Source organism: Contarinia nasturtii, unplaced genomic scaffold (genome assembly GCF_009176525.2).
Source record: "Contarinia nasturtii isolate CC-2019 unplaced genomic scaffold, AAFC_CNas_1.1 Cnas_scaffold_2108, whole genome shotgun sequence".
In the NCBI taxonomy this organism is placed as follows: Eukaryota; Metazoa; Arthropoda; class Insecta; order Diptera; family Cecidomyiidae; genus Contarinia; species Contarinia nasturtii.
The window spans coordinates 74887-101734 of record NW_022199438.1 but is presented as its reverse complement, the minus strand read 5'-3'; the positions used below and the strand labels follow the sequence as shown (position 1 = coordinate 101734).

Below are 26848 nucleotides of genomic sequence, written 5' to 3'. Positions count from 1 at the left end.
TTTCGCTGGGATTTTTTTTCGCTCTCTTTCTCACATATGTTAGTTTAGAGCAATTGAAACAATCGAAAGAAATGGAAGGCAATAATCGTTTGTGTTTATCGTTGGCGTCAGTAAGACCTGGAATGCGTTGAGGTATATAAACCTATTATGAAGCGCATTTCATGTGAGATGGTGTGGGTGGATGCAAATAGAAGGTGAAAAGGGAAAGAAAGAGAAAGACAGAAAGAGCGTGAGAATGTGCCTGTAGAAAATTGGCGTTTGTGTGACTTAATTTCGTAGTGTTTAATTCAGTGGCTGACATGGAAAATGCAAAGCAACGGAAGTAATTTGAATTCATGGCACTTTGAGTGCGGATGGTATATTCACTGCTTTTTTCTAGTTTTTTTTTGTCTTCTCAAAACGAAATGTCTGTGTGAATGTGTTTGCGGGACTAAAGGGAGCGAGAGAGAGAGAGAGACTGAATTAACTCTTTCGTTTTATTGCAAAGTGTCGTGTTATACAAACCGAACCCTTTTCATGTGCACTGAAAAGTAAACATTGTGACGTTGTCCCAGTTTTTAATTTCGCACACGTTTTCACAAAAGAAAATGAGCGCAACCGAATGAGCGAGTTAATAGAAAATGTGTAATACGGATTCAGTTGATAACATTGTAAGAGACGCTGTGAGTGCACGAAAGAAAAAGAAAACATATATCCCAAGTAATGAAAGTTGAATATTACATCAGCATTTTCAGCTAGGGGGTTCCGACTTAAACGAATGATCCATATGCGAGCGAATTTTTCCTATATATTTTGCAAATGTAAACGAATGGTCGCAAATGTTTCTTACAAATTTTGCGAATGGTGGCGGATGTTTCATACAAATTTGCGGACGGTGTCGAATGTTTCATACACATTTTGCGGATGGCGCATATGAAAAGTCATATTTTTACATTCAAAAAGTCAAAGTGACAGATTAGGTGACAGAGATTCAAGCCGAATTGATATTTTTTTTGGTAATATTGAGTGAAATTTTTCTAAAATGGTAAATAAATCTTTGCCTTGTGAAAGGTTTTTATTTTCATTGACGTAACCTTCAATTTCTTTTATATTATCTGAATTTATTTCTAAAATCTCACTTTTCGAATCGAATACGGCTTCTAAAATAATATTCAGCAAATAATCTTGTATTTTTTTCTTCAACTGTTTTTTCAAATTTAGTTGAGAACAATGACATTGTGTTTGAAACTTCCACGACAAACTGAACACAGCAATGTGTATGTACAAATGTCACACGACAGTTTGTCGCATCTAGCAAGACGTATGCGGCATTCGCGAATGGTTGCGAATGAAATGTACGAATTTTCATAGATGTTGATGCGGATGAATATACTTTACTTCGTATATTTCATGTATGAATAGGAAAATGTTCATATATTCCGTATAAAATGGCATTCGCATATAGTAAAATGCCCCTTGGTTTTCTTTGTTACATAATATTGTTGTTATTATGGTATTTCATTGTGTGGTCCTGTTTGTTTCTCATTTTCCGGAACAATCACGCAAAATCTATATTTATTTTGATTCACGATGCGTCCAATATCGACATTGGAATTTTGTAATTGCACACAAAGTATGAATAAACAATAATAATAATGTAACACAACAATTTCGCCGTTAAATTTCGTTTTGAAAATAATTATATATGTATGAAAATATACACTTTTGTTGCGATTCCAAAAAGAATTTATGAATAGAAAATTAATTAGAAAATTTGCAAGTCAGATTAACGATGATCAATGTGGTTAGATGATTCCACAGTATTATTCAGACATTATAGTGAGATATTTTCAGCCACACAGAAAGAAAAAATGTGGTATATTTAATTCAATTTTGGTAGATTTAATATAAAATTAACCAACAACGAATTAAATTTACCATTTTTGACATCTCTGAGGCATATTTTTTCAAAAGTGACTATTTGTTGAATAAGTTTTACCAACTGCTTCATAACATTTACCAACTTTTCGAAACCACAGATGACGCTAGCCCATGAATTTGGTGAATGTAATGAAGCAATTGGTAAAACTTATAAAACTGATAGTCTCTTTTGATAAATATGCCTCAGAGATGTCAAAAATGGTAAATTTAATTCGTTGTTGGTTGATTTTATATTAAATCTACCAAAATTGAATTAAAGTACCACATTTTTTCTTTCTGTGCAGATGAATCAGCTCAGCCAGATATCGTCAGGAGCTGAAATGGAATGAAAACAATAAAATTGATTGTTATATTGATTGAGCAATGTAAGTGTAATTATACCCATAACAATCACTTCTATTGTTTTCACTCAATTTCAGCTCCTGACGATATCTGGCTGAGCTGATTCATCTGGCTGAAAATATTTCATTATAATGTCTGTATTTCCAATTCATTGTTTATATTTTTCATACGTCTCCACTGCGCACATAAATCCTCCTGTAACATTCCCCTCCCCATTTTAATGAGCAAACGCACAAATGTGGAACCCATAATTCTGGTTACCAATTGTTCGTCATTAAATCTTTTTTAAATTTTATATATGAATTTAGTTCTTTAAATTGTCCACAACTTTAGCACATAGTTTAACACATACACACCATCCATGAACCACCGTTCAAGTGCTCAAAAAATATGAAAAATCCATTTGAAACGTGCTTTTCCACCGTCCACATTAAATTAGCGAAAATAAAGCTTAACAGAGATTTACATCATTTACATACAACATAAACGAATTCCAGTGTATGCACGACTCCTTTACATCTATCCGCATATTTTTGGTGAAGATTTAGTGTATGCGGTTAGCACATCGCATAATGAAGGACAACATCAGAATTTTAATGGTTGCAATCCTTTAATCTAACCCGTGCCACGTCTCGTATTCCAACAAACAATTGTTCATCGTCATTCCACTATGTGTATATAAGCAATTACTTTGAAAAAGTAAATGTTTGGTCGCTATAAAGTAAGCCGGAGATGATCTGAAAATATATTCACCGCTCGAACCGTTTCGCTCGAACCTTTCTTAGCATATGTGCATCGCCAGGAAAAAAGTAGTTCACTTGCGTTTGTAATCATTTCAGCTAAATTTCATTTCGATATAAAAATGCACACGGGAAAAAACCATAAACGAGGTAAAACAACAATTACTGTCGTGTTTTGAGTAAAAACACCTTTTTGGAAGAAAAACTTTGCAAAACCGAAAAAATTCCAGGAAAATTGTGCAAAAATAGTTGAATTAGTTGTCGTACAATGCCAAATGGTATGAATGTTAGTGAATTGGAACAATGCTATTTTCAATGTGTGCATATTATCCCCCCCTCCCCCCATCCATTCCTCGATACAATGTAATTTAGTATGTTTTGCCTCAAGCAGCTGATTCATTGTTAGACAGAAAGAAAAACTGCCTGGGAAAAATCCAGAACGCGCTTGGTGAAAAACACTGAACATTTTCTATGGCAAAAACATTCAATGGTTCCTTTCTCTCCTGTATGTTTTTGTTCGCATTTGAACGAAAAAGCGAAAGTATTTAGTTGGATAACGATGGGTCATCAACAACAAATAAAGTGGTCACTCATGGGAAATATACCACAAGAGCCCAAGAGAGATTCAAGTATAAAAAAACACAATTGAAATGGAGTCATTACTTACCGCTAAATGTGTAGAGAATCGATGTAAAAATAATAATGTAATGACGGTGTTGGAATAAGTGTTGGATCATGATGACGATGCTTTCACTTTAAGCAGAGTGTCTCCGTGTGGTCAAATTACACAATACGATTTGTTTATAAATACGCTTCTTTTTTCTCGTCTCTTTCTGTATGTATTCGATTTTGATGTACGCGTTCAAGCTGAATCTGCAGAAAAGAATTTTTCATTGAATGACCTCTTGGACTCATATGACACGTTTTTCTCACGTTTATCGTATATATAAAACTTACCACTCAATTTTTTTTGTTATCGACAGTCACTACCTAATGACTTCTCGAGATATCTCTCCGCCTTTTCAATCCGAGATGAATAACAAATCCAATGATGCGTCTGCAAAACACAAAATGAAACTATCATTAATATTGAGCTAATTTCTATGTTTGAAACCATCACTAAACAAGCAAAATCGTTAAGGACAATGGCTTCTTTTTCTATCTTTTCTTCGGAGAAAAGAATAATGATGATATAAAAGCAATAATAGTTTGGAAAAAGTTCCATAATAATGTTTGGCTTGCGGCTGTTTTTATGAATCTCTCTCTCTCTCTCTCTCTCTCTCTCTATCAACTACAGTTGCACACGCAATAACCGTCAAACGGCCACTGATAAAAAAAGAAAAACGCAACGTTTGTTCAAAATTGAAAGAATTTTGATATTTCATCATTTTATATTCCAAGAATTGTTTTTCCTTCGAATAATAATAATACTTCAATTGTGTAACTTTTAGATAAATCAAGCATAACCTGAACAATGAATCGATGTTTATCTAAAGTTTTACGTCAAAAACGGTAAGACTTATTGGATTCTTCGAATGAAAAATGCGTTTTTAAGGGATCGCTGGCACTGCGAGTGACCTTGTCTTTCACTTGACTTTTCACATGAAAAATGACATTGCACAAATGGATACGATGATTCTTATGATTCTTTACTGAAAAAGATCTTCAATAATTACGCAATATCATTCTTGGAATTCAAAATTCATAACAACATCGTCAATTTTCGGGTATTTTTCCACCTTTCGAGCATCAAAAGCTTAAGCGAAGAAAAGAGCGATGATTCAATATGGTTGATGGCATTAATTTCGACAAATAAAGGTTCGTAGACATTCATTTTCATCATTAGTAATAAATTGATGCGTATTTTTCATCGGCACAAGTCATATGCCATTCAATTAAAATGACGTTGATTTTTCACGACGCTTCATATGAGAGCGAGTTATAATTTATGGAAATTAAATGAATATGCATGCCACTTTGGTGTTCAAGATTTTTTGATGTATGTGTTTGATAACACTCTTTGGCACATTTAATGGGATTTGTCACTGATGTGATTCCATCAATTATGACAATCTACGTTGCGAACTGCAATATTTCATCGCAAAACGATAGAGAAAACGACGAAAGATTGATGCTAAATATTATCAAAAGAAATGTTGTTGCTTCAAATTCAATTTCGATTTTGAAGGCTTGGATGTATCCAATCAATATGAATGTTTGAGCAAGGAAAATTAATTAAAGTAAAAAAAAAATGTAGAGTGATATCGATAAGATGGAATAACCCATTCGTTCCGGTAGCAATTGCAAGGAGTCACAAAAAACAACGCTAACGTCGTTAAGCTCCTCATCAATTAATTAAATTGTGACGCTTTTCTTTCGTAATATCGCACCGTTTCGCCACTCTCCAACATGCACACTCTTCTATCTCACACGCTTTTTCCGTTTCACTCTTTCTCTCTCCGCTTGCTCTTTCACTCCTTCGCTCTCTCTTGCACTTTGTGTGAGCTTTCCACCTTTCTCCTTCTCCACCGATGGATATTTTAACGACGCAATCGAATCAAATTAAATTGGCAATTTCATGCTATCGCTTTCGTTTCAAAACAAATAAAAATAGAAAGTGAAGAGAAAAAAAACCACCAAGCTTTGATCTATAAAGGAAAATCGATTTCTCTCTCTCTCTCTCTCTCTCTGCACAAAAGAAGAAGATGCACAGTCATCGAACTGTGTGCAAAAGGACATTGAAGGCGCCGCTATCGCCGTTTCAATTATATGAACAAAGTCGCATCAATGAGCTGCCAATTAAATCAACCTAATTATGATTCGTTAACGAATCACTTTTGCTCAATCCCTGTGTGCACCAAAGCTCACTTCGATTAATGATTCAATTACAAGCACACTTTCAATGGCTAAATTAATGCAGTAATTGACATGTATGTGCATACGGTACTATGGTACTATCTTGGCACGAGCAAGTTTTTAGAAGAAAACAAATGTTTCTTTCATTCACAGCTAATTGCTAACGGCACGAGATCAATCACAGTTACCTGTAAGTGGAAAAGCGTGGCTTCGGTCTCATGAGAGGGCATTCGCTTTTTAGTCATTTTAAATCGTATTTTTGAAAAGACTCACAAACGATGGTACTTCAATGCTATTAACATATAGAGGTCCAAGGGGTCCCTTCTTGTCCATGTATAACCCCCTCAAAGCTGAGGACTCCTTCTTTCGATTTTCTATAGTTTTATGAACAAATCTCTTCTAGTGAAATCAAAACCTCCATTTCAATTTTTTTCGAAGATGAGGTTTATATTAAATAGAATGCGTTTACCTATCTCTTTTTTTATAATTACCTCCTCTTGAATCTACAACTTCTGAAAGTATGCGAGTTTGAATCAAATGTTCTGCATTTGGCGTCTTGCTTTTAATTGAGCCAAAGGGAGATATATCAAATAATTTGCATTTTGTGTAGTTGCGATATTGAATACCATCGTATTGCTATACTCTATTCACCTTGGTTTGAGTCAAAATGTACACTTTTTCTATTTTTTGCCCATATTATATTTTACAAAGAGCTGTTATTATTCTCCGAAAATGGTAATTTTACATTGATGTAAAAAAAGTCGGTTTTGCATTCAAAATTATTGGCTTTCAATTAAAATATCGATTTTAAAGTCAAAACTTGAACAAGACAGAATTGATTGTTCAAAATCTGTCGTTACCACTGACAACTTGATCATATTTCCACTCATTTTGAAATCCACAATTCCAGTGTGTTATTGTAATTATAAAATGCAACACATTTCGACAAGTATTTCGAAATATTGATAAAATTACCTTTGAATATGTGTAAGTGTATTATTCGAATTACCTCTCTCTCTCTCTCTCTCTCTCTCTCTCTCTCTCTCTCTCTCTCTCATTCTCTGTATGTCTATGTTCAGAAATATAATGGCATTCACGGGGTAAGTTCAGTCATAACCTCGATTGGCCGAGAGATGAATTTAATTGCAGTGTTTCGTTTGGTAATAATCAATTTTGAATATGTTCGTTTTCAAGTAAATGTTGAATGATACGATTCCACCAAAATTCTATTGGGTTCGGTTTCGATTCGAATCCGAATGCCGTATATAAATGTAATATTTAAACAGAATGACCCGAGATGTAATATAAGTTTTATAATTATTCACATACAAAATAAATTTATGATTTTAAATGCTTATTGAAAGGCATGTATGCATTGAGTAACGCCGCCCGTAAGGTAGTCAGTCAATGTGCTTGTCGTCATTGTGCGATTCGATGTGAAGTTTTGAAATACATTGTGGCAAAAGCTGGCTAAAGTAAATGCAAACAAGAGTATGGCATTTCAGAAATTTTGAGTTTTCGGTTTCATCAATGCCATAGAGAAGTTTTGCCATTGAAATGTTAATGTGGAAAACTGCACTTTTGAAGAACACACATGTACATAACGACACAATACAACCGAACGAAACGGTATTTACAACGTAAAAACCCACAATGTTTCGGAATACGAACTTTCGATGACGAATTCTCTTCCTCTTTTGTTGGTCTTGCCTCTCTTTCTTTCTTTCTTCTCTTGCTCACTCTCTCTGTCGCTCGCTTGCTCTGACGTATACGCATGCATTATCAATGCGGTCGGAAAATTGTGAATAAAGGCCAATTCATTTCAGGGCATGGCTTTGGGCCGGGTGGTGTAGTTGATATTTGCATGGAAAAGTTATGCATTCTTACACTCAACTAACGAACGATGGAGCTTTTGCATTTAAATTATTTCAATTGACAATGAAACCGAAAATGTTGTTGTTGTTGATGAAAATCAATTTGCAATTTTCATATTCCATCCGATTAAAATGGTTTCTTTTCGCATGAAGTAGCAGATTTGGTAATAATTTGTGAATGTGGACAAGATTTCATATGACATAGCTCGACTATTTCGACTGTGATAAAGGTGAACAATGCATAAATTAACAGGATTTATACCCGGAAAGAATATGAACGGAGCACAAAGTGTAGTTTTGGCCAAGTAACATGCATTCATAGTTGAGCATATTAAAATACGGAAATATTTTACAAAACAAATCTATTTTTAACTATTTCAATTGTGCACAATTGTTCGACAGTCTTCTCGAAAAACTCCGAACAAACTTGGTGAAGATTTTTTTTTGCACAGTTGCAAACAGCATGAGAGAACACATCACGAAATGTTTGAGAGAAGAAAAAAGAAGTGAACGAGTAAATTCTGTCTTAACTCCTTTGAGCTATCGTTGAATTGTTCGGTGAAAATTTCATACAAAGCATATTTGGCACGCTTTCATAGCTGAACTCGAGTCTTGGGTTTCTATTTGTCATGGAACAGGGCAGTTTTAAACAAAGAAACTTTAGTCGAGTCTAAAGTCGCAACTCTGCATTGAAATTCGAGCATTTCGTATAGAAATTCAGCATTGCTGTCAGTCAACGACTGAAAATTCGGAATGATGAAACATGGAAATTGATCAACGCAGAATGCGGAAACGTAAGACAGTTCTCCCATTGATTGTGTGTGAATAGGAGGAGGTTGAGATCGAAAAAAAGAAGTTTGGAAATTTTGATGAAAAACGATTCTTGATTGAAGATCAACAAGAGGAGCTTCCAAGAGTGCCTCAAAAAATCTGAAAACCAGACCTCTTAAGCAAATTCTTTCGGTTTTTTTGGGGTTTTGGAACGAACCTCTCCCCGCCGTAATCACGTTTGATTGGAATGTAATCGAGTTTTCGCGGGACCTGAATTTTTTCGTGGATTTTTTCTGAGGTCCCCTTTGAATTTTTGCCATTCTTCACCTCCAAAATCTTTAACACCAACACATATGTGTTTGGAGGTGAGATAAGTTGCAGCATATTGTAGTTCCGTGAATTTTTTTTGAAAAATTCTGCATTCTTTGACTTCACATTTAAGAAATTATATCAACACTTTTCCCATAAAAGAAAGCAAATCGGTCACTCTATGTTGTAGCACAGAAAAGATTATCGAGCTTTGAAATTATCTCCAAAAATGCCCTGACATCAATTATATATGCATCCACTTGCAAAAATAAAAAAACCAACAATGTAGCATGGAAATGTGCAAAAAACATGAACATTGAACAACATTTCAATGGAAAAATGTGAAAAAAAGACAACGGCAACAATCTTTAAAAAAAAAATGACAAAAAATTCAAATAAACGAAGAAAAAAAATTCCCGGAAAAACCTCGTTTGTTAAATCCATCGACCCATTTTCCATGTACTAATGCCATGTACGTGAATCTCGAAACCGATACACACATACACATCCCAATCCAAGCGTCATCATTTGAAGCGTATGTTTCATTTCCAACAGACACATACCCAAATACAAGGTTGTAAAATGAAATAGTCTAAAACATGTATTCGGTATTATAAAATTGGAATATTGCATTGTATGTATGTGGCGTGGTGAAGCTAATCGGTAACAAATGTGTTGCAATTTCGCTCATAAATTAAGACGGAACAAGTGTTTTATGATCGGTATATTTATGTTTTCATTCAGTTGTAAAAGTGAAAAACTTCAGTCGAAACAAGCATCAAATTGGGAGACAACAACGACGGGACATGGTGGCGGCACCAAGACCTCTCCGTTTCGAGAACAACGGCCAGCGAATTATTATTTGGTCGTTAGTCAATTGAAACAATGGGAGTTTTAGTGCATTAAGGTTGATTTGATGGTGTGGGGTTTGAGCCAAGTGCATATATAATAAATAAAGCGGTTGTAGTTGTTATGTTGACTGGCCGTGAGCGTCGTAAACAATACCGTGTATGACATTAATGGTTGGGCACCAGCAGTTTGGCTAGTCATAAATGCCGGAATTTATGAATGGTGCAAGTGTGTTGCGCTTTTGTTCACAATCAAGTTGACATAAGAGCGCATAAGGTGAAAAAACGGTGCAATTGGATTTAACGTAGCAAATTCTGTTTTTTTTTTGTGCCGCTTCCGCTTCAAATCATGTTGACATTGATGATGACACCACCAAAGCCAGTCACATGAGTTATGACCAAATCGTTGCAACTAAGTGTGTCATCATTTGCAATAGTTTCAAACAAAAAATGGGCTTCTATGCTGGCGCTTGGTATTAGCGCCAATTTATTGCCTACACCATACGTGCTAAACCGATGGAAATCGATAAAAAACGATTGGATATGGACCCGAACTGAGAAACGGAAAAAATCCTTTGAAAATTACGTTCGAACTTTTTTTGCGCTTTGAATTATGATAATCAATCTTTGTTTGTTTAACTTTGACTGACTGGCTTGTAATGAAACTGCTCTGCTCTGGACAACAGCATATGCATACCATGCTAAATAATAATAATTGATTTGATTTTTTTTGCTCTCGCTCAACGCTTCTTAAGTTGATTTGACATCAAAAATGAATTGAAATTGAGGATAAACCATGTCCGAATGGTGTGTATGTGTGAGAGAGAATTTGATGGCTTTTGTGCCAACAACGAAAAACCCAATCAATCATCATTTCGCTCGTCACACCGATACGGGCCAGTACATATTCCATTCCGGAATTATTCCATTCACTTAGCGCGTCAGCTGGTGTTGTGTACAGAGCATATATGTGGGTGTCAACCAGAGAACATACAAAGGAAGACGGAGAGAGCGAGACCTTAACTCTCGAGAGAGAAAGCGAAGGAGAAAGGTAGCCAGAAAGAGAGAACAAGACAGAGAGAGGACAAGATAGAGAGAGAAAACCATAGAGAAAGAGCTTGACTTACACCATCTGCCCTATAACACTACATCATTGTGTTCACAATAATAATTCGTAAATAAGCATCATTCAGCTTGAATGCAACTCCATGAGAAAACTATTATGTTTTGTGTGTGCGACACAAACATATGTTCCATCAGTTCTCACTTAGTGTCTTCCATTTCTCCTCCCGCACTCATTCTCTCTCTCCCTCTCCCTCATGTGCGATATCTCATCCATTCTCTTCGTTGCACCCATTGAACATTGTTTTTAATTGGCCTAGCACCGTTAATGAATCGTTCACGCTTTGTGTCGACAGGAGGAAGAAAACATGACACAATTCGTTTCCAAAAAATGTTCATAAAATGAGTGTTTGTTTTCTGAGAAATGTATACAACCTTTTTTAGTAATTCTACACCCTTTTTGGTGGAAATTTTTCGGTTTTCCACTATTTTCGCCGCATATACCTGGGATTTTTGGTTTGGATTTACCTCCAAACGACACCATAAGTTTTGAATTTTGCAATATTCATTTCATTTTACCTCCGGTAATATTTTCGTTTAGTTTTTCAATGAGAAAAAAAAAAAGGAGAGAAACACACATCCAATTTAAATGAAAACAAAGCCATCAATTTCTAATTCCAATTAAAATGTCGAAAAGTCAATGTGCACAAGAGATAACATCTCGAAAAGTACAAAGTCACTTACATATCCCATAGAGTTGTCGAAAGGCCATTAAATGGCCAAATAAAATGTAAGTGCTTGACTCGATTGTTCAATGTTCATTGTTGTGTAGAAATCAGGCCAACTGAAAACCATGCGGTAGGTCCAGTCCAATGTTTGTGTGTGTGTGGCAGCCAAATGGTCATACACATTTATTATATAACTCAAGTGAAAAGTTTTCGGTCCGAAGCTCTAATTGGGAAAGTCGCATGAAGTAAAGTCCATAAAATTTGTTGTGGCTAACGCACATTACAACTTTATGGAATGCTGGCCGCTTATGAATATTATTTCACTTTCGTAAAACTTGTGCAATAAAATAAGGAAAGGAATATTTGTTTTGTATTTTATTTTCTCAAACAAAAAAACACACACACACAAAAACCTCATCTCTGACTACTACACACTGCATCCGGTGGTACAATTTGTATCCTCTACATGTGTGTATGTGCAGTAGCAGCGGTAGCTTCTTTAAAATGTTCAAAACTTTCAAATATTCACCTAAATCTTCTCGGAAAGTTTTTTTATCTCCTTATCATGCGATATGTATATCCATCAAAAATTCACTCAGTTCCGGTGAATTTTGTCAATGTTTTACTAACGGTTTATACCACAGCAAATATGCTCGTCGAAACAAAAAACATACTATTTAAACTCTTCGTGAACATTACCATACAAAACAGATCCGTCCCACAACAAAATCATATGCTTACCTACCAACGAATGAGAAGCCAAAGAGAGGAGAAAGAAACTACTTGTGTGCCTTAAATATTGAGATATATAAGTTTATAATATAGAGATATAGATTTTAACGATGGAAGAAGAAAGCGAAAACTTTATTTTTATCTTTGAAAAGTTTACGTTAATAAGTTCGTAGCGTGTGTCGAGACACATTCGCAACGACGGATGTTATCATAAATTCATATTTTTGAGCATAAAATGCACTTTGTGCGCTTTTAAATTATTCATTCGGTTTCATATCATTTTGCACGGAAAATAAATGAGAATAGAAGCCGAGAGTGCCAAGTGAACGCGAAGGGCGAATGGGAAGTCAGAAAAGAACGATAAGGAAAAGCATTTGCATATCTCTTGTGCCAATGCTTTTAATCAACCTGTTAGTCATGCGGTTCAGTTATTGAATTAAACTTTCTAATTGATGAGATTTGGTTGTGTTACATTAAACTTTCTACAATCTACATAAGTTTTTAGCCCAAACAATACACTTGAGACCGGCCGCATTTTGGTTGCAATTTTTATTTGCTTCGACCAAAAAATCGCATTTTCCACATTTTCAAAACGAATACGGACCGAAGAACGGAAAATGTAAATATTTTTGGCGAAAAAAAAAATGACCGAAAACTCGTAAAATCGACTCGCTTTAAATAACATTCGAATTAGTTTCAACGACACTACAATATTATGTTTCCATCAATCTTTTTACATTTTTCTATCTCTGGCTCTATCTCTCTCTCTTCTTCTCTCCGTATTTTTCTCTTGTTTTCTTTGTTTCTGTCTCTTTTTCTCTCTTTCGCTCCCCCTCTCGACTTCTGAACAGCAGAAACTACTTGAATTATTAAATGTTGTTGTACATAGTTTTAATGAATCTACATCAAAATCAGGCCATTCCTTGCCATTCATTTAAAACTAAAATAAATTACAATGATATTTTTGCTAGAATTTCCTTCGTTTTTCGATTAAAAATACACTTAAATTGCCTTAATTAAATATTACTTTCAAAATGAGTTTTCCAACAGCCGAAATTTTTTTTGTTGTGTTTCGATATTCATTTTCGTTTAAACTTTTCATCATTTCTTCGTTGAATTTGCAATTTTTCGCTGAGCTATGCAAATACACTTTATAAATGTTCCATTTTGAATTTCATTTTACTTGAATGATATAAAAGTCGATTTAAAAAGACGGAAACCCATTCATAAAGCTATAAACTCTCAATTTAAATACACGTGTTGTGATTTAAAGCCATACTTTATTCGCTCACAAATAAAGAGTGAACGCGTATGCCCTGAAGATTTAACGTCTTTGTACTTTCTTCTTCACTTTTTTTTCTTTATCATCGTAAAAGATGAACCTTCTTTTTTTGAACAAGAAAAAAAAAATCATTCGAATAACCTCTAGCTGTTTGAATCAACAGAATCTAGATTTAAAAGCGAAATTAGAGACGTTCCCATTTGATCAATACACCAATTAAATCTTCGAACCTGTAACATATTGTGTGTTTTGGCATTTAATATTTACATTTGATTTGGTATTTACTGTTGGAAAACGCGTTTCGCCTGACGCCGTTCCGCCTTGTGTTCTAATTTTTGTGTTGGATTTGTACACATCAACCGTTTCCGATACGTTACAGGTGTTTATTTTGAAGCACTCTCCTCGCTATATTCAATTAACAATCATCTCTCGTAAAAGAGTTTCGAATTACATTGAATGTTGATACAGTATTTACAGCCGTAGGTGTAAATCTGATTTCATTTACTCGATGTACGGTAATATTTTGATTAAAATCTTTTGTTTTTGAGCGCTGCATTTTTTGGTGGAGCTCAATCGAAAATTCCAACATTTCCGAAAGCGATTTATACCCATTATTGCTGCTTTGAATTTCCGACGAATTTCACGCAAAAATCGATTGAAACTTCGACACAATTGCACAAAGCCATTCTTCGTCACGCTTTTGTTCAGAGTTGTGTTTTTTGTGAATGTTGGTATCTTTACACCAAATAAAGAAAAGAGGAAATGGGTTGCCTTTGAATGAGAAAGGTTTGGTTGCAAAATGCAGAAGAATGGGGCTTTGTTTCAATGTCAAATGGTAAAAACGCTGAGCCGTATTTTAAGATAAACAAAAGTGTGACTTTGCCCAATTTGATAAATCGATACATTTGATGGATCTGTCATTGAGTCCGAACAAAAGCGGTATCGATTCACATGAGAATCAAAAGTTTTTATCGGAAAAAATAGAGAAATGGAAAGAAGAAAGGAAAATATTCAGTGATCCGGTCTTTTTTTGGAAATGAAACACGAAATTCAAATGTATCTAAATCCATCATCCAGTAAATTAATTCGTTTTAAATGAATTCTGAGTTTTTGAATTGGAAACGGCACGTTTTATACAAAGGTCAAAGGTTCGGTGTTCTTTCAACCTTCATTAGAGCATATATTCAGCGAAGAGGAGTTCAGAAAACACTGAACGATTTCGTTTTGAAATCTTCGAATTCTGTCAATTTTCATAAAATTGTATGAGAGTGAGCGTTTAAAATGAAATTAAGAGCTCCAAGTATATTAATTAAATTTCTATCATTCGCTTTCTCTCCTCTTGTCTCTCTCTTCCCTTCTTATTACCTCACTTCCTTTTCATCTCTGTATGTTGTTCTGTTTCCTTTTATCTTCACTCTGCAGCTCTCTTTCGCAAACTCTCTCATTTTACTTTTCCGCACACATAGTGTAAGGTGAAAAGTATTGTAATCGGTCAAAATTTTGAAAACTTCAGAAACTTGTTTTCTGGACGTTTCTGAGGTCAGAGAACCCGAATCAGGCCGTTTTGAGCATGGTTTTTGTTAATCTGTACGTCGTACGTTGTACGTCGTACGTTGTACGTCGTACGCAAAATTTGTTAGCAAGATTGCGCTCATCGTAGAAACTTAATTCAAAATCTGACTTAACAGGATGATTGGGGGTCCCGAGGAATAGAAATCATTAGCTTTTGAGCGACTTTGGTTGATGGAATAAAATTCCATGCCTGGAGTGATACCTATGAAAAAGAGTCCAATTTTCGTCCAAAAGTCATACTTAATGTAGACTTAAACACTCAAAAATATGTATTGGGGGGTTTTTTGGCACGAGAAAACCGAATCTGACGTTAGTTTTGAGATACAATCAATTTTTTAAACAGTTTCCTTGAAAAAATCACAAAAAAATTGAATTTTTGTATGGGAGCCATGCCTGTATGCTACCTCAATGACGTGAAACTTTGCACAGACTATTTTTTACACAAAAAAATAACATTCTGTAAGTTTGAAGAGATTTCAATCAAAATTAGGGGTACCTCCCATACAAAATTTTCAATTTTTTGCTCAAAAACGAATATTTTGTATGGGAGGTACTCTTAATTTCGGTTGAAATGTCTCCAAACCCTCCGAATGTTATTTTTTATGAAAAAATAACCTGTACAAAGTTTCAGGACATTAAGGTAGCATACAGACATGGCTCCCATACAAAAATCCAAATTTTTTGTGACTTTAGTTATGAAAAGTGTTTCAAAAATAATTTTTATGGCAAAATTAACGTCAGACATATTTTTTATAGTGTTTTGTTAGAAAATAGAATACTTTCAAATGTCGTACAAATGGGTTCATCATGAAAGTGTAAAAAATCTTTTGCGAGTACTTCTGCTATTAAATTAAAGAATATTCCGTTGCCAAAGTTGGAACATATTTTTTGGTCTCGAACTTTACGCCGCTTGAATGGCTTTTGAACTTTCTTATTAAAATACGAAACTACCACCGTGCGGAAAAGTTCGTCTTACTACCGTAAGACACTTTATTCTCTTTCTTTTCATATCTAGTTTTTCTCTTCTCATTACCTCTATCTAACTCTTGCTGCATCCATCTTTCTCTCCAGGCATGTGTCTGCTTCTCTTTCTCACCCGATGGAGTCAATGTCATTCTCTGTTTTTTTTCTTCCTCCCACAAATTCCCTTTCTTCTTCTCCGCCCCTTTCTCTCGCTCTCTTTTTCGTTCTCTAATATCTCTTGGCTTTCGCCTCCTCCCAAAAAATGAAAAAGCTGCATTTTCATGTTATTTGTATTCGTATTCGTTTTCACCGCCAAAACCGTTGCCACTGCCACCGCCATTCGCAACAAACTCGTAAAAACTAATTGAATTGTAAATCAAAGGCAAGATGTTCAATGTCTGCGGTCTTAATTACTGAAACATTGTTGCTGTTATGCACATGCGATAAATAATGTTGTTGTTCATTACCACGCGAATGTTCAATATTATTTGTAAAACCAAACTGTTCATTATAAAAGATGTATCGTTTCGATAATATGTGTTCGCTTTGGTGTTGTATATATCGCAAAATTTGTTGTTGCAAAATAGTTTCCCATTCCAACCGATGTTTCCGGTGGTTTTGCCAATTAAATCCTTCGTTTCAAAGATGTGCGCACATATCAAAAAAAATATGTGCATTTTAATCACATAAAGTCGAAAAGCATCTTACAATTCATACCATACGAAGGTATTTACGCAACAGTTTCATATTATCGCATAAATTATGCACAACAACAGTTTATGCAGTCGGTATTTGCGACACAAGTTTTGAGCTGGCGCGTAAATAGAGAATATTCTCTTTAAAGCTGGTGCGCGAGCGAGAGAGGATGAATTGGAAAAGAGCGAAGAGACAGTGTGATAGCATAAGTTGCAGTCAAATGTCGTCGCACATTAAAATCTGTTCAATTATTAAAATGTTTAAGTCGCGACGGGATTTTGATCAGATTCACACACAACATCGAGTTTAATGTGTGGTTTTGTTTGCACAAAGACTCGATGCATATGTAACATGCCTGTTAGAAGTGTATTAAGATTCTATTAGATTGTGCACAACTAAGTTTATTAATGAGCACTCAATTTTGTAATCGTGCTACACTATCTCAAGTTTTGATGAATTTATTAGTTACAACACACAACCGGATGTCATTCGCGTATGGAATTACACCTGTTTTGGATGTAAAATCGTGTGATGAATCACGGTATAAATGCTTGAAAAATGACTTTGGGGCCGGGCTGCTCAATTTTTATTTTCCCAATGGATCTTTTCACAGGCAGTGATTGCGGGGCTTTGCTTCGCAACAATGACCTACCTCAAACGAAAAAAATCGAGCTCATTCGAAAACTGACGAGAAGAAACCCCTAATCGGAGCAACAACAAAAAAAAAGTCGGTCGTGTGTTTGAGACAAAGCGAAAAAAAGCCGCCTTGTTTACATTGGCAATGGAATCAATTTGTTATTTCGTTTAAGGCAAAACCCGGATTCAGATTTTTTTTGGTGTGTTTTTCAGACTTTTTGTTATTCTTGAATGTATATGTGCCTAAAAATATCAAACACCAAAGGCAGCAGTTGTAACAACAATGACTACAACCACGATGAAAGCGGCAGTGCAGGGACCGAAACAAACGTTTCGTTTTTACCGGGTACAAAATGATTAGTGTGACGACCACGTAGTCAGAATTATGCATAAGATATCAGTACATGGTTCTTTTTTTTGGTTCCCATTGTGACTGGTCGCTCTGCTCTTTTTTCGCTTCGCTTTTCAACTCGTATAAAATACACGATAAATTCGCATATATACTGCAGATAGAAACCTGCTGCTTTGGCTACGGAATGAAATTAAGTTTTTCTCTTTCCCTTTCACTCAGCATGTGTGTGTGTGTGTTCATGTACGTGAGTGTGTTTTGAATATTTAAACAATTCTCATTCGCATCACAGCATCGAAATATCAGTTTTTATCACTCGACCGGTCGAATATGTGTGCGCGCGTATTATGCGAAGGCACTGGAATATGATAGTGCTCCCTTGCTCTTGCCACCCCCTCCTTCTCACGCGATCGTATATCTTTCGTTCTTTGTCTGCATAAAATATGTTCCTTGGCTATCGTTCGCTGCAACACAACGCATTGGCTTTTCGCAACCAAAGGCACAAAGAGGCCAAAGGGAATGTGGTGGAAAATAGGTTACAAGCGTCATAGATAGCGGTGTGTGTGTGTGCCGAGCTGAAACCTCTCGTATACCAATCCGAGTCTTTGGCGCTCCGGCACGAACTCAATCTGATTAAATACATGAATATATGTCTTCCTTTTTCTATGCCTTTTCCTCGTCGTTTTTTTATATCCGCACTGAAAGACCATATATTTATCTATGTGGTCCTGCATACACACACATCCACTAAGAGATGTGAAACCCACGATTCATACATATCTATGAAAACCACATGCAAATGCCTCATATTTTCCAATTGAAAGTTTTTCGTTTCATTCTTAGAAATTGCGCTGCGCAAAGCCATCGGCATTTGGCCAAAAAGGACTCATCTGTGATTTGGTTTTGATTTACGATTTACAGGAGCAAGATAGAGATGAAGCAACAAAAAAAAGGTACAACCAAACCGATTTGTCAGCACCCGTAGAGAATTTATCGATGACTTCCCGGAATTTCTCGGATTCTTTTCTTCGTCGTCTTTATTCCGGAGCATGTGTGAAGAGTCATGTTTTGAGTAATTGGAAGGAAAATACAAGAATTACGGGAATTATTTGGATTTTGACATGAAAATAGTGGAACGAGATATTTACATGGAATGGTATTTGGTGAATAGACGATTGGCACCACAGATTTATTGTTGTCGCAAAAGCGTCGGTCGGTATAAGAACAAAGGTCAATGACGTCGTTCGGCGGTGAAAAAAGAAATTGAACAAAAAAAAGAAATAGGCAAGAACTAAAAACGATTCCGAGATTTCCGGAAAAGTCTAGAAAATGTCAATCAAAAACAGACAATCGAAAATTGGATGCGAAAATATTAAAACTAAAAAAAAGTTCGAAAAAGAGATTTTACGCCGATTTTCTTTGGATAGTCGGCGTAGTTCGGCGGAACAGTGGAGATAAATGATCGAAAAAGAAAAGCAGCAACATTTGACTATAAAATGAGTCAAAACAGCTCGATGACTGCTGTAATTGTGGTTATAAAACTAAATTCCCTTCAGACTGTTCACAATTACCATCCTTCCGAAATGTCGACTCTATTTAATCATCAAAAATGTCATTTCACACTCCAACTCATCAATTTACTGTGTTCAAACTTTTCATTTGGATTCAGTTCAAAACGGTCCATAAAATCGATAGCAAAAGGCCAAGTTTACTCTAAGCATAATGTGTTGTTGTTGTCGTCGGAACGTTTGCAGTCGAATTTCCGTATCGAATTAGATGAAAATTTGTGAACAGCATCCACTGCAGCAGTATGGTGGATGGCGTCTAATCGACGTCGGTGGTCGAGTTAAATGGCATATTTTATTCGAATTTGAATGCGGTTCAATTTGCGGATGAAACCATTCGAAAGTTATTTGAAAGTGATTCGCTTTTGCGGTATATCGATTTATTTTTAAAGCTATGCGAATCATATGTATGTATCTTACACTTGATTGCCGTGCACTTCATTGAAAGCGACGAACATTCTCGAGTAAATGAAAACAAAACAGGTCAATAATAAATCAAAGTGCCTATTTCGACCCTTGGCATTGGATTTCCTTGATTATATGGCCTAAAAAAACACCAACGAATTTTGAGTATGTGCGTGCGGTTTCTTACATTACGGAACTTTATCCGTCGGTCATTTTGTTGCTCTCTCGCAGCTCATAACGTTTCGCTCGATGTATTTTCTCACATGAATTTTCACTTTTGGGTACGAAAAAAAAATACGTCGAACGCTATTCAAGCGCAAATTAAAGAGTGGAAAGACGAACTTTAGAGAGCGAAAAGAGAGTAACAGAAAGAGAGAGAAAGGGAGTGAGTGATTTCGACAGAGGAGAGATTTTGCGAGAGAGAGAGAGAGAGAGAGAGAGAGAGAGAGAGAGATCTAGAGTGAAAAGCAAGAAGAGTAAGAAAGTGAAAGGAAATAGAGATAAGCGCAAAAAACACTCGATCTTTAAAAGAATTCGGTCGCAAAGTTGACAAACCAACTGTCAACGTTGATGCGGAAATGAAGCATGTCAACGGCATTCAAACAATTTCATCGGGCATCAGACGTAGGCGACGGCATTGCCTTAACATCCCTTTGATGACCATTAAATAAACATTTGCGATTCATGCATCGTCGACGCAATCATCACCACACTCTGATTTATGTCTTCTTGCCATTCTATATTTGCTTTGAAAATAACTTTGATGTGTGTACAGATGATGGTTTATCCTCTTACTATCAAACCTTGTATTGACGCTAGTCAAATGCATGTAAATACGTTGGGGTTTCTGGTAGTTTTGTGAAAGTTTCTAGTCCGAAAAATGCACTCACCCGAAACCATCTCAAAGTGAAAAAGCAGACATCTTTTGTCACATCAAAAACTCATTGAATTTCATATCACAAAAAGATACACCGAATAAACAAAGAATCTTCTTCCTCTGACATGAATTCTGTTTTTTTTTTTTCTGATTCAAATCAAAACACAATCAATGTCAACCAAAAAGCACATCGTATTTGTGACCAGAAATAAATGAATGAGATGTGTTCGTTTGTTGTTTGTATTTTGATTGAGTGTTGAATAATCTCAAGGTGCTCGAAAAGTTGGTGATGGAATGACCAGGCGAATTTAAAGAAAAAGTACCACAACGAACGTTCGCAAATCGAAAAAGCAAATAGACCGTGAATGAATGTGAGTGGGAATTACAACAGATGTAGAAGTTTTGCGATGTGGATATATTCTGTTTGTTGAAGTGGATTTTGGGTGGGCAGAGAGAGTGACAGAAAGAGGTAGAGAGAGTGAGAGAGAAATGAATAAATGGAATGGGTCGAAGGAAAGAAACATCAACAGAGAAAGAAGGTGTACAAGGAAAGAAAGAGTTAGACAGTTGCATGACATGGAGATATTGTATATCCGATAGCACAAAATAATCGATTCAACTAATGTTACAAGGATTTTGAGATGTACACTCAATCAACAATGGATGGAAATCGTTGAAAGGGTTATTATTATATAAGGCGAAATTGCATGTTATTGTCCAAAGGTATTGTCCGATTTCGATCGGATTACACAAATTTCGTTTGGTTTGTTTTGATGAAGAGTGTTAATAACTGACCAATTCGATAAGCAAATGAATATATCGTTTGGATTTTAATGAAAAGACACCATGTGTATAGATCGATTGTGAATTGGTCAATATTAGAGAAATCACCAAAGCTTTCTCAAATGACGACTATGGCCAATTAAAAGTTCCACACACAAATCATTGAAATGTGTTGAAGACACAACCGACATATCCAATAAATAAGTAGCCAAATAAATCAGCAAATGTATGTAATCTCCCTGTCATAGGTGGGTACGCCAGAGATTTTCAAAGGGGGTAATATCAAAAATCCGGAGAGAGTCCCGGAAAAAATCGATTCAAACAACTGTAATTCATTCAAAATGTAAGGATTTTGATTACGAAGGGGGAACATTTTTGGTAAAAATGACCGAATTTTCCAACCTTTGGAGGGGGTAATCGGAACCCTCAAAATATTGACCCATCCATAGATGGGTATATGCTCCATCTCATTTTCAAGTCTCTCGTTCCCATGCCAGTCTCTCAACTAACAAACCGTTTGTATACCATCTACATCTATTCGGTAACATAATCTTACCTTTGTAAAATTTTCAATTTTCTCCTCTGTATGTTGTTTAATACATGCAATTCGGTAAATCCATTTGTTTCATCTCTTGGCTGTCACACAATTTGTCAGTTTCTTAATTAAATCGTTCGGTTCGGTTGTACGCTGCCTCTCGTACGGTAGCAGCAGCGGCAACAGCAAATTTAGTATGATCTTTGACACATGTTCCGAAATTGAGAAAGTCCACAAACAATATAAATAGACGGTGTGGTATATTGCCGTTTCCACCGTTGTTGAATTATTAATGTGATGCAAATCGATGAGTGAAAGAGCACGTGTTTGTGTTTGGGAATCAAAAATTTTTCGCCTATACCTTGGCTCAATGAAATATTGATGGGTATTAGTTGTACGATGAGTGTCGAACAAGCTATTGTAGCATCAATCACTATCTGTTTTCTTGGCTTCGTCGATTCGACGGCACCTTGCTTGTTCGTTCTGCCACGTCTTTCTCCTTGTTTTGCTTTCTATTCGAGCTCGGTTTTTACGTTAATTTTACGTTTCAGAAAAGTTTTCCATTTGATGCCATGCAATTTAATCTCATTTCTCTCGCAAAAAAAACCAAGCGGCAGAAGTTTTTGCGAATCAATTTACCTGTTAACGAGCTCTGGCTGTTCTGAACGATATTTTTTCCCACTCTCGTTTCCAAAGTTATAACATCAGAGGTGGCGATTTTTCATCAACATATAATTAAATGAGAAACATTAATTTTCAATTGCATTAAACGAGCTTAAAATTGTTTGGCAAAAATTGTTCGTGTTTCATTTATTCGATATTTTCATAAAGGTAAAAAAACCGTATGTCTTGTTCTCATTGTATTCCATGGATGATAACGGGTTAAACACAATTCCCTGTTTTTCTTCACTCGTTTCGCTATTCATTTGCTCTATTCACAAAACAAAATTGTTTTATTTTTTTTCACGTCGCTTTTTACGTTGAATCACTTTTCAATTGAAAACTAAATGTGAAAGAGAACCGTCGATGAATCTATGTTATGGCTTTTGTTATCGCCGTTGCGCGTTGCCGCTTTTCACAAACCGAAAAACAAAGGAGCTTGTTTCACAAGGGGGTTTTGTTGTTGAAATGTGTGTGTGAGTATTTACATTTTCCGACGAAGGAATGAGGCGAATGAATGATGAAAGTGTGAGAGAAGCGCTTTGCAATGGCGCGATTCAACCATCAAGGAAATAGGTTTTGTAATCATATATTTTCTTCTGCAAACGCTTTCTTGCAATGCACGGCTATTGTTCAATGCGAGTATTCACAATTGAGCTTACAGTTTGCACACTCGCTTTGTAATTCAAGTCAATTCACATACACACACATTCACTCGGATAATAACTAACTAAGCGCTTGCATATATCTTGCTAAACACACCGATTTGTATGCACACTGCTCTTGAAAAATCAACAAAATTTAAATTAAACAAAAATTCACGGTTTTTTTGCACGGTTTTCTTTGGTAATTCACCTGCTTTGATAGAGGTTCTCTTTCAAAAATTTCGTCCGCTCTTTTCACCAAACTATGATGGTAACAATCGTCCTTTGAAATGACTCGAAACGAGAATTTCCAACAGTTTTTTTTTTTTTGAAACTCTTTCGAAATGGTCTTTGAAACTCTTTTATCGCAAAGTTTTTTTTCTCTTCGAAAAATTCGCTGTTTTCACACAAAAATCTCGTTTCGTCTAATTAAACGTTGGGCGTCGAAACAAAGTTGCTCGTATATAAAGGTAATAAAAATTCGCATTTTTAATGTGCATCGAATTTATTTGCTTTTCATTCTACTTTTGTTCAATATTTTCCAATTGATTGCACTGAGCGCGCATAAGTGCGAACGCCATGTCAACTTCAAAACAGACGAAAGAGAGAGAAAAGATGATGAAGAAAAAAACTTTCTTCGTAAATGTGTACGGAAAACTTTTTCGTTTCAATATCTGTTTGTTCACTATCTGTATGTATCACCAAATACCATGCTTAAACATTGTAAATACGGATGTACCATTTAATTTCACATCAAGTCGTTTATCGATATACCAATAAATTTACGACATTTTCGATTAAATTACAACTTTTTTTATGGATTTGTTTTTTATTTCAAGATTATTTTTTTTATATATTCAACTTTTTTTCCTTTGGAAATTCGAGAAAAATACACAGAATGCAGGAGGTTTTAGTGTTTGCAGAGCTTCGCGGATGCGACCATACACTCAACTGAATCATACATTCAGTTTTATACTTTGTGAATTGAGAATTTCAACGATTTTGCAACGCGAAATTCCAATCCGTTGGAATCATATGAGCTCAACGATGTGGTCCATTTCATTTTCCAATAAGAGTTTGCGGTGCGAAACGCATCACAACACGATGTGAATGGGATGATGAGTTTGCGCACACAACAAAACGGCCGGATTGAAATAAACGCTTGCGACAATGTTACCGCACGATTTTCGAGCAGGAGACACAAGATGTGTGGAGGGGAAGGTGGAGCGTGGTGAATTTCAATGAGAGGTGCTGAATTTGGAGATGGAGAATCATATGAAAACCCGAACCTTTCACAACTTTTTACTGCGTTTCGATACTCCAGAGAATATTTTCCACGAAAGGTCTTTTTTTGGATTTAATGAGCTCTGAACGGAGTTCGTTTTTTTTTCTTGTTTCATAGAATTCCATGAAAATGTTCCAACTTAAGTTGAAAAAGCTTGAGAAAGTAAAAATGGAAATTTTCAGTGTTGCCAAACAGTTTGAGTACATACGTGGTGATTTCGTGTGGAAAATTTAAAGACTATGGATTTATTTGAAAAAAGTCATCACTCCTTAAAAAACGCCAGAAAAAAACTCTGGTCCCAAACTCAATTTCTTTCCTAATTAAAGCCTTGCTTCATGTTAACATAACCGTTTTGACTTTCCCTCATCTTCGCCTCGATTCGGCATCGTCCAGTAAAGAAGAATTAAATTGTATTGCAAGAAATACGATGGCAAATTGTGTGCAATGCATCCCGTCCAATCCTAATGAAGACGATATTTCTCTTGCCGTTTATAATTTCGCTCTTATTTGATGCACGACATGCTTCAACGCAAGCAGTTTCTTGAGCACGTTCACACAGTTCGCTATTGTTGTGTCAATGGTATGTATACTCAGCATTCTCTTCCATTTTAGTTATTTTTTCTCGTTTTCATCTCCCATTCGCTGCAATTTTCTCGGGATATTCACATCAACTTATGTTTGGGTTTTTGTTTGCTTGTTTGGCTTGTAACATTTCGTGCACAACAACAAATTGAACGATGAAAAATATTTTAGAATTGTATTCGGTCGTTTGGCTTAAATGGGTAACAAGCAAATACTAGTTTCGATGCCGAAAAACATGAATCACTGGATGAGCATTACATTTATTTTCAAAAATGCCCACAAGCAAACATATTCAATACAATACTCACACAAAGGCCGGCTCTGTTATCTATCGCAGTTATTTTACGGAAGGAAGAGAAATGAATGGAACATGGCAATATTGTTTGTGCTTCGTAGAGATGCTCGCCTATAATGCCCCTTTCGATCGTACTATATACTGATTTTTAAAATATGTTTTCATTTTTGAACACAAAACAGTTGATTTACCAGACAAATAAAATCGAATGATGATGTTTATATGGAGGAATTTGGTTCAAATTAGTTTTTACATGGTGAAAATAGCTTAGTTGTCTGGCTGTACACCACTGCAAAGCATTTTAAGATGTCATGACACTGGAGGTGGTTGTTTGAAAGTAATTCATGTACACTATGATGCACGTCGAGAACATATTGTGTTGATGGTTTCACGCATCCTTTTTTTTGCGTACTTTCTTCGGTTCTATATAGGATATAGCCCACTAATTTGCGTTATATATGTTCATTTATGCTTACAGAATCGAATGTTTCCATTTCGATTTGATTCAAAATTTATTGTTAGCCCCTCCACCGCTTGTCTACCCGCTTTTAAAGGTGTCAAATTGTTATACTTCGAATACGTAATGTTTGTGTAATTTTTGGAATGGAGTTTTTCAAAAAGTTTTGAATTTCAAGAGAATTTCGAATGCCAAAATTGATGAGCATCAATTTGTAGTACGAATTCACTGGTTTCCATCTAGCTGTCTGCAAATGTACTTTCTGAGAATTACGAATACTTGCTCGATATTTACAGTTAATGTGGTTTCGAATTGAATTGAAATGTTACGCCAGTTCGTTGCAGCAAAGCATTCGGTGATTTGTCGGTTTAATTGGAATTTCATTGAATGCAAACTAATTCCGATTTGATGTTGAGTATTGGTGCATGCACGCCAAGTATTTTTTTTTCACCAGAAAAATCACTCAAACAAGCATATGTGCACAGGACGTGTTGAGGGTGCATGTACAAGCCAATATCGAGACTATATCCGACGTGGAAAAGTGAGTTGGCAATAATCATTATGTGCAGCATTCTCAATGCTAAAAATTAATTAAAAATAATTGGCATTTTCGAAACGGGGTATAAATTTTAAATAATAACAAAATTAAACTGTGATCTAATTGCATATTGCCAGAGCAAGCCATTGGTGTCCACAATTGGCGCTTCTCGTTCATTGCAAACCACACGCACGTACCACTCTCTTTTTGTGCCTCACTCTCTCTCACTCGATCGCAAACTTACTCTCCCTCTTTCGATTGCAACCGTACAAACACAGAAGCGATTACAACAAAACGTTTGCTGAGTGAGACTTTTATATATGCTGTTCGCATCAATATTCTCTCAATGTTTAGTTCGATTTCATTACCGATGCCGTATCAAGCGCACACATAGGGGATGACTGTTGATTTTGGAAAAAAATAAAATCCAAAAAATCCTACAAATTTACCACAAAATCGTTAGAAAAATCGTACAAGAATGTTTTGAATTCACCAAACTTTGAATATGAAAAAAAAACGGTCAAATTGAGCGTCCCCCAAGA

General features: G+C 35.7%; 1 protein-coding gene across 2 annotated transcripts in view; it reads right to left on the bottom strand.

The window, feature by feature from the left end:
* Positions 1–24083, bottom strand: part of LOC116347780 (zwei Ig domain protein zig-8-like) — an 86592-nt gene extending 62509 nt beyond the window's left edge. Inside the window, exons 1-3 of one of the 2 annotated variants that reach the window (XM_031778507.1) lie at positions 21867–24083; positions 3960–4059; positions 3670–3875 (exon numbers count right to left, since the gene is read on the bottom strand). In XM_031778507.1, coding sequence (XP_031634367.1) covers positions 3670–3739 — 70 coding nt within the window. In that variant the 5' untranslated portion in view covers positions 3740–3875; positions 3960–4059; positions 21867–24083. The remainder of the gene's footprint in view (positions 1–3669; positions 3876–3959; positions 4060–21866) is intronic. The other variant, XM_031778508.1, reaches the window with a different exon arrangement.
* Between the last annotated feature and the right edge of the window lie 2765 nt (positions 24084–26848).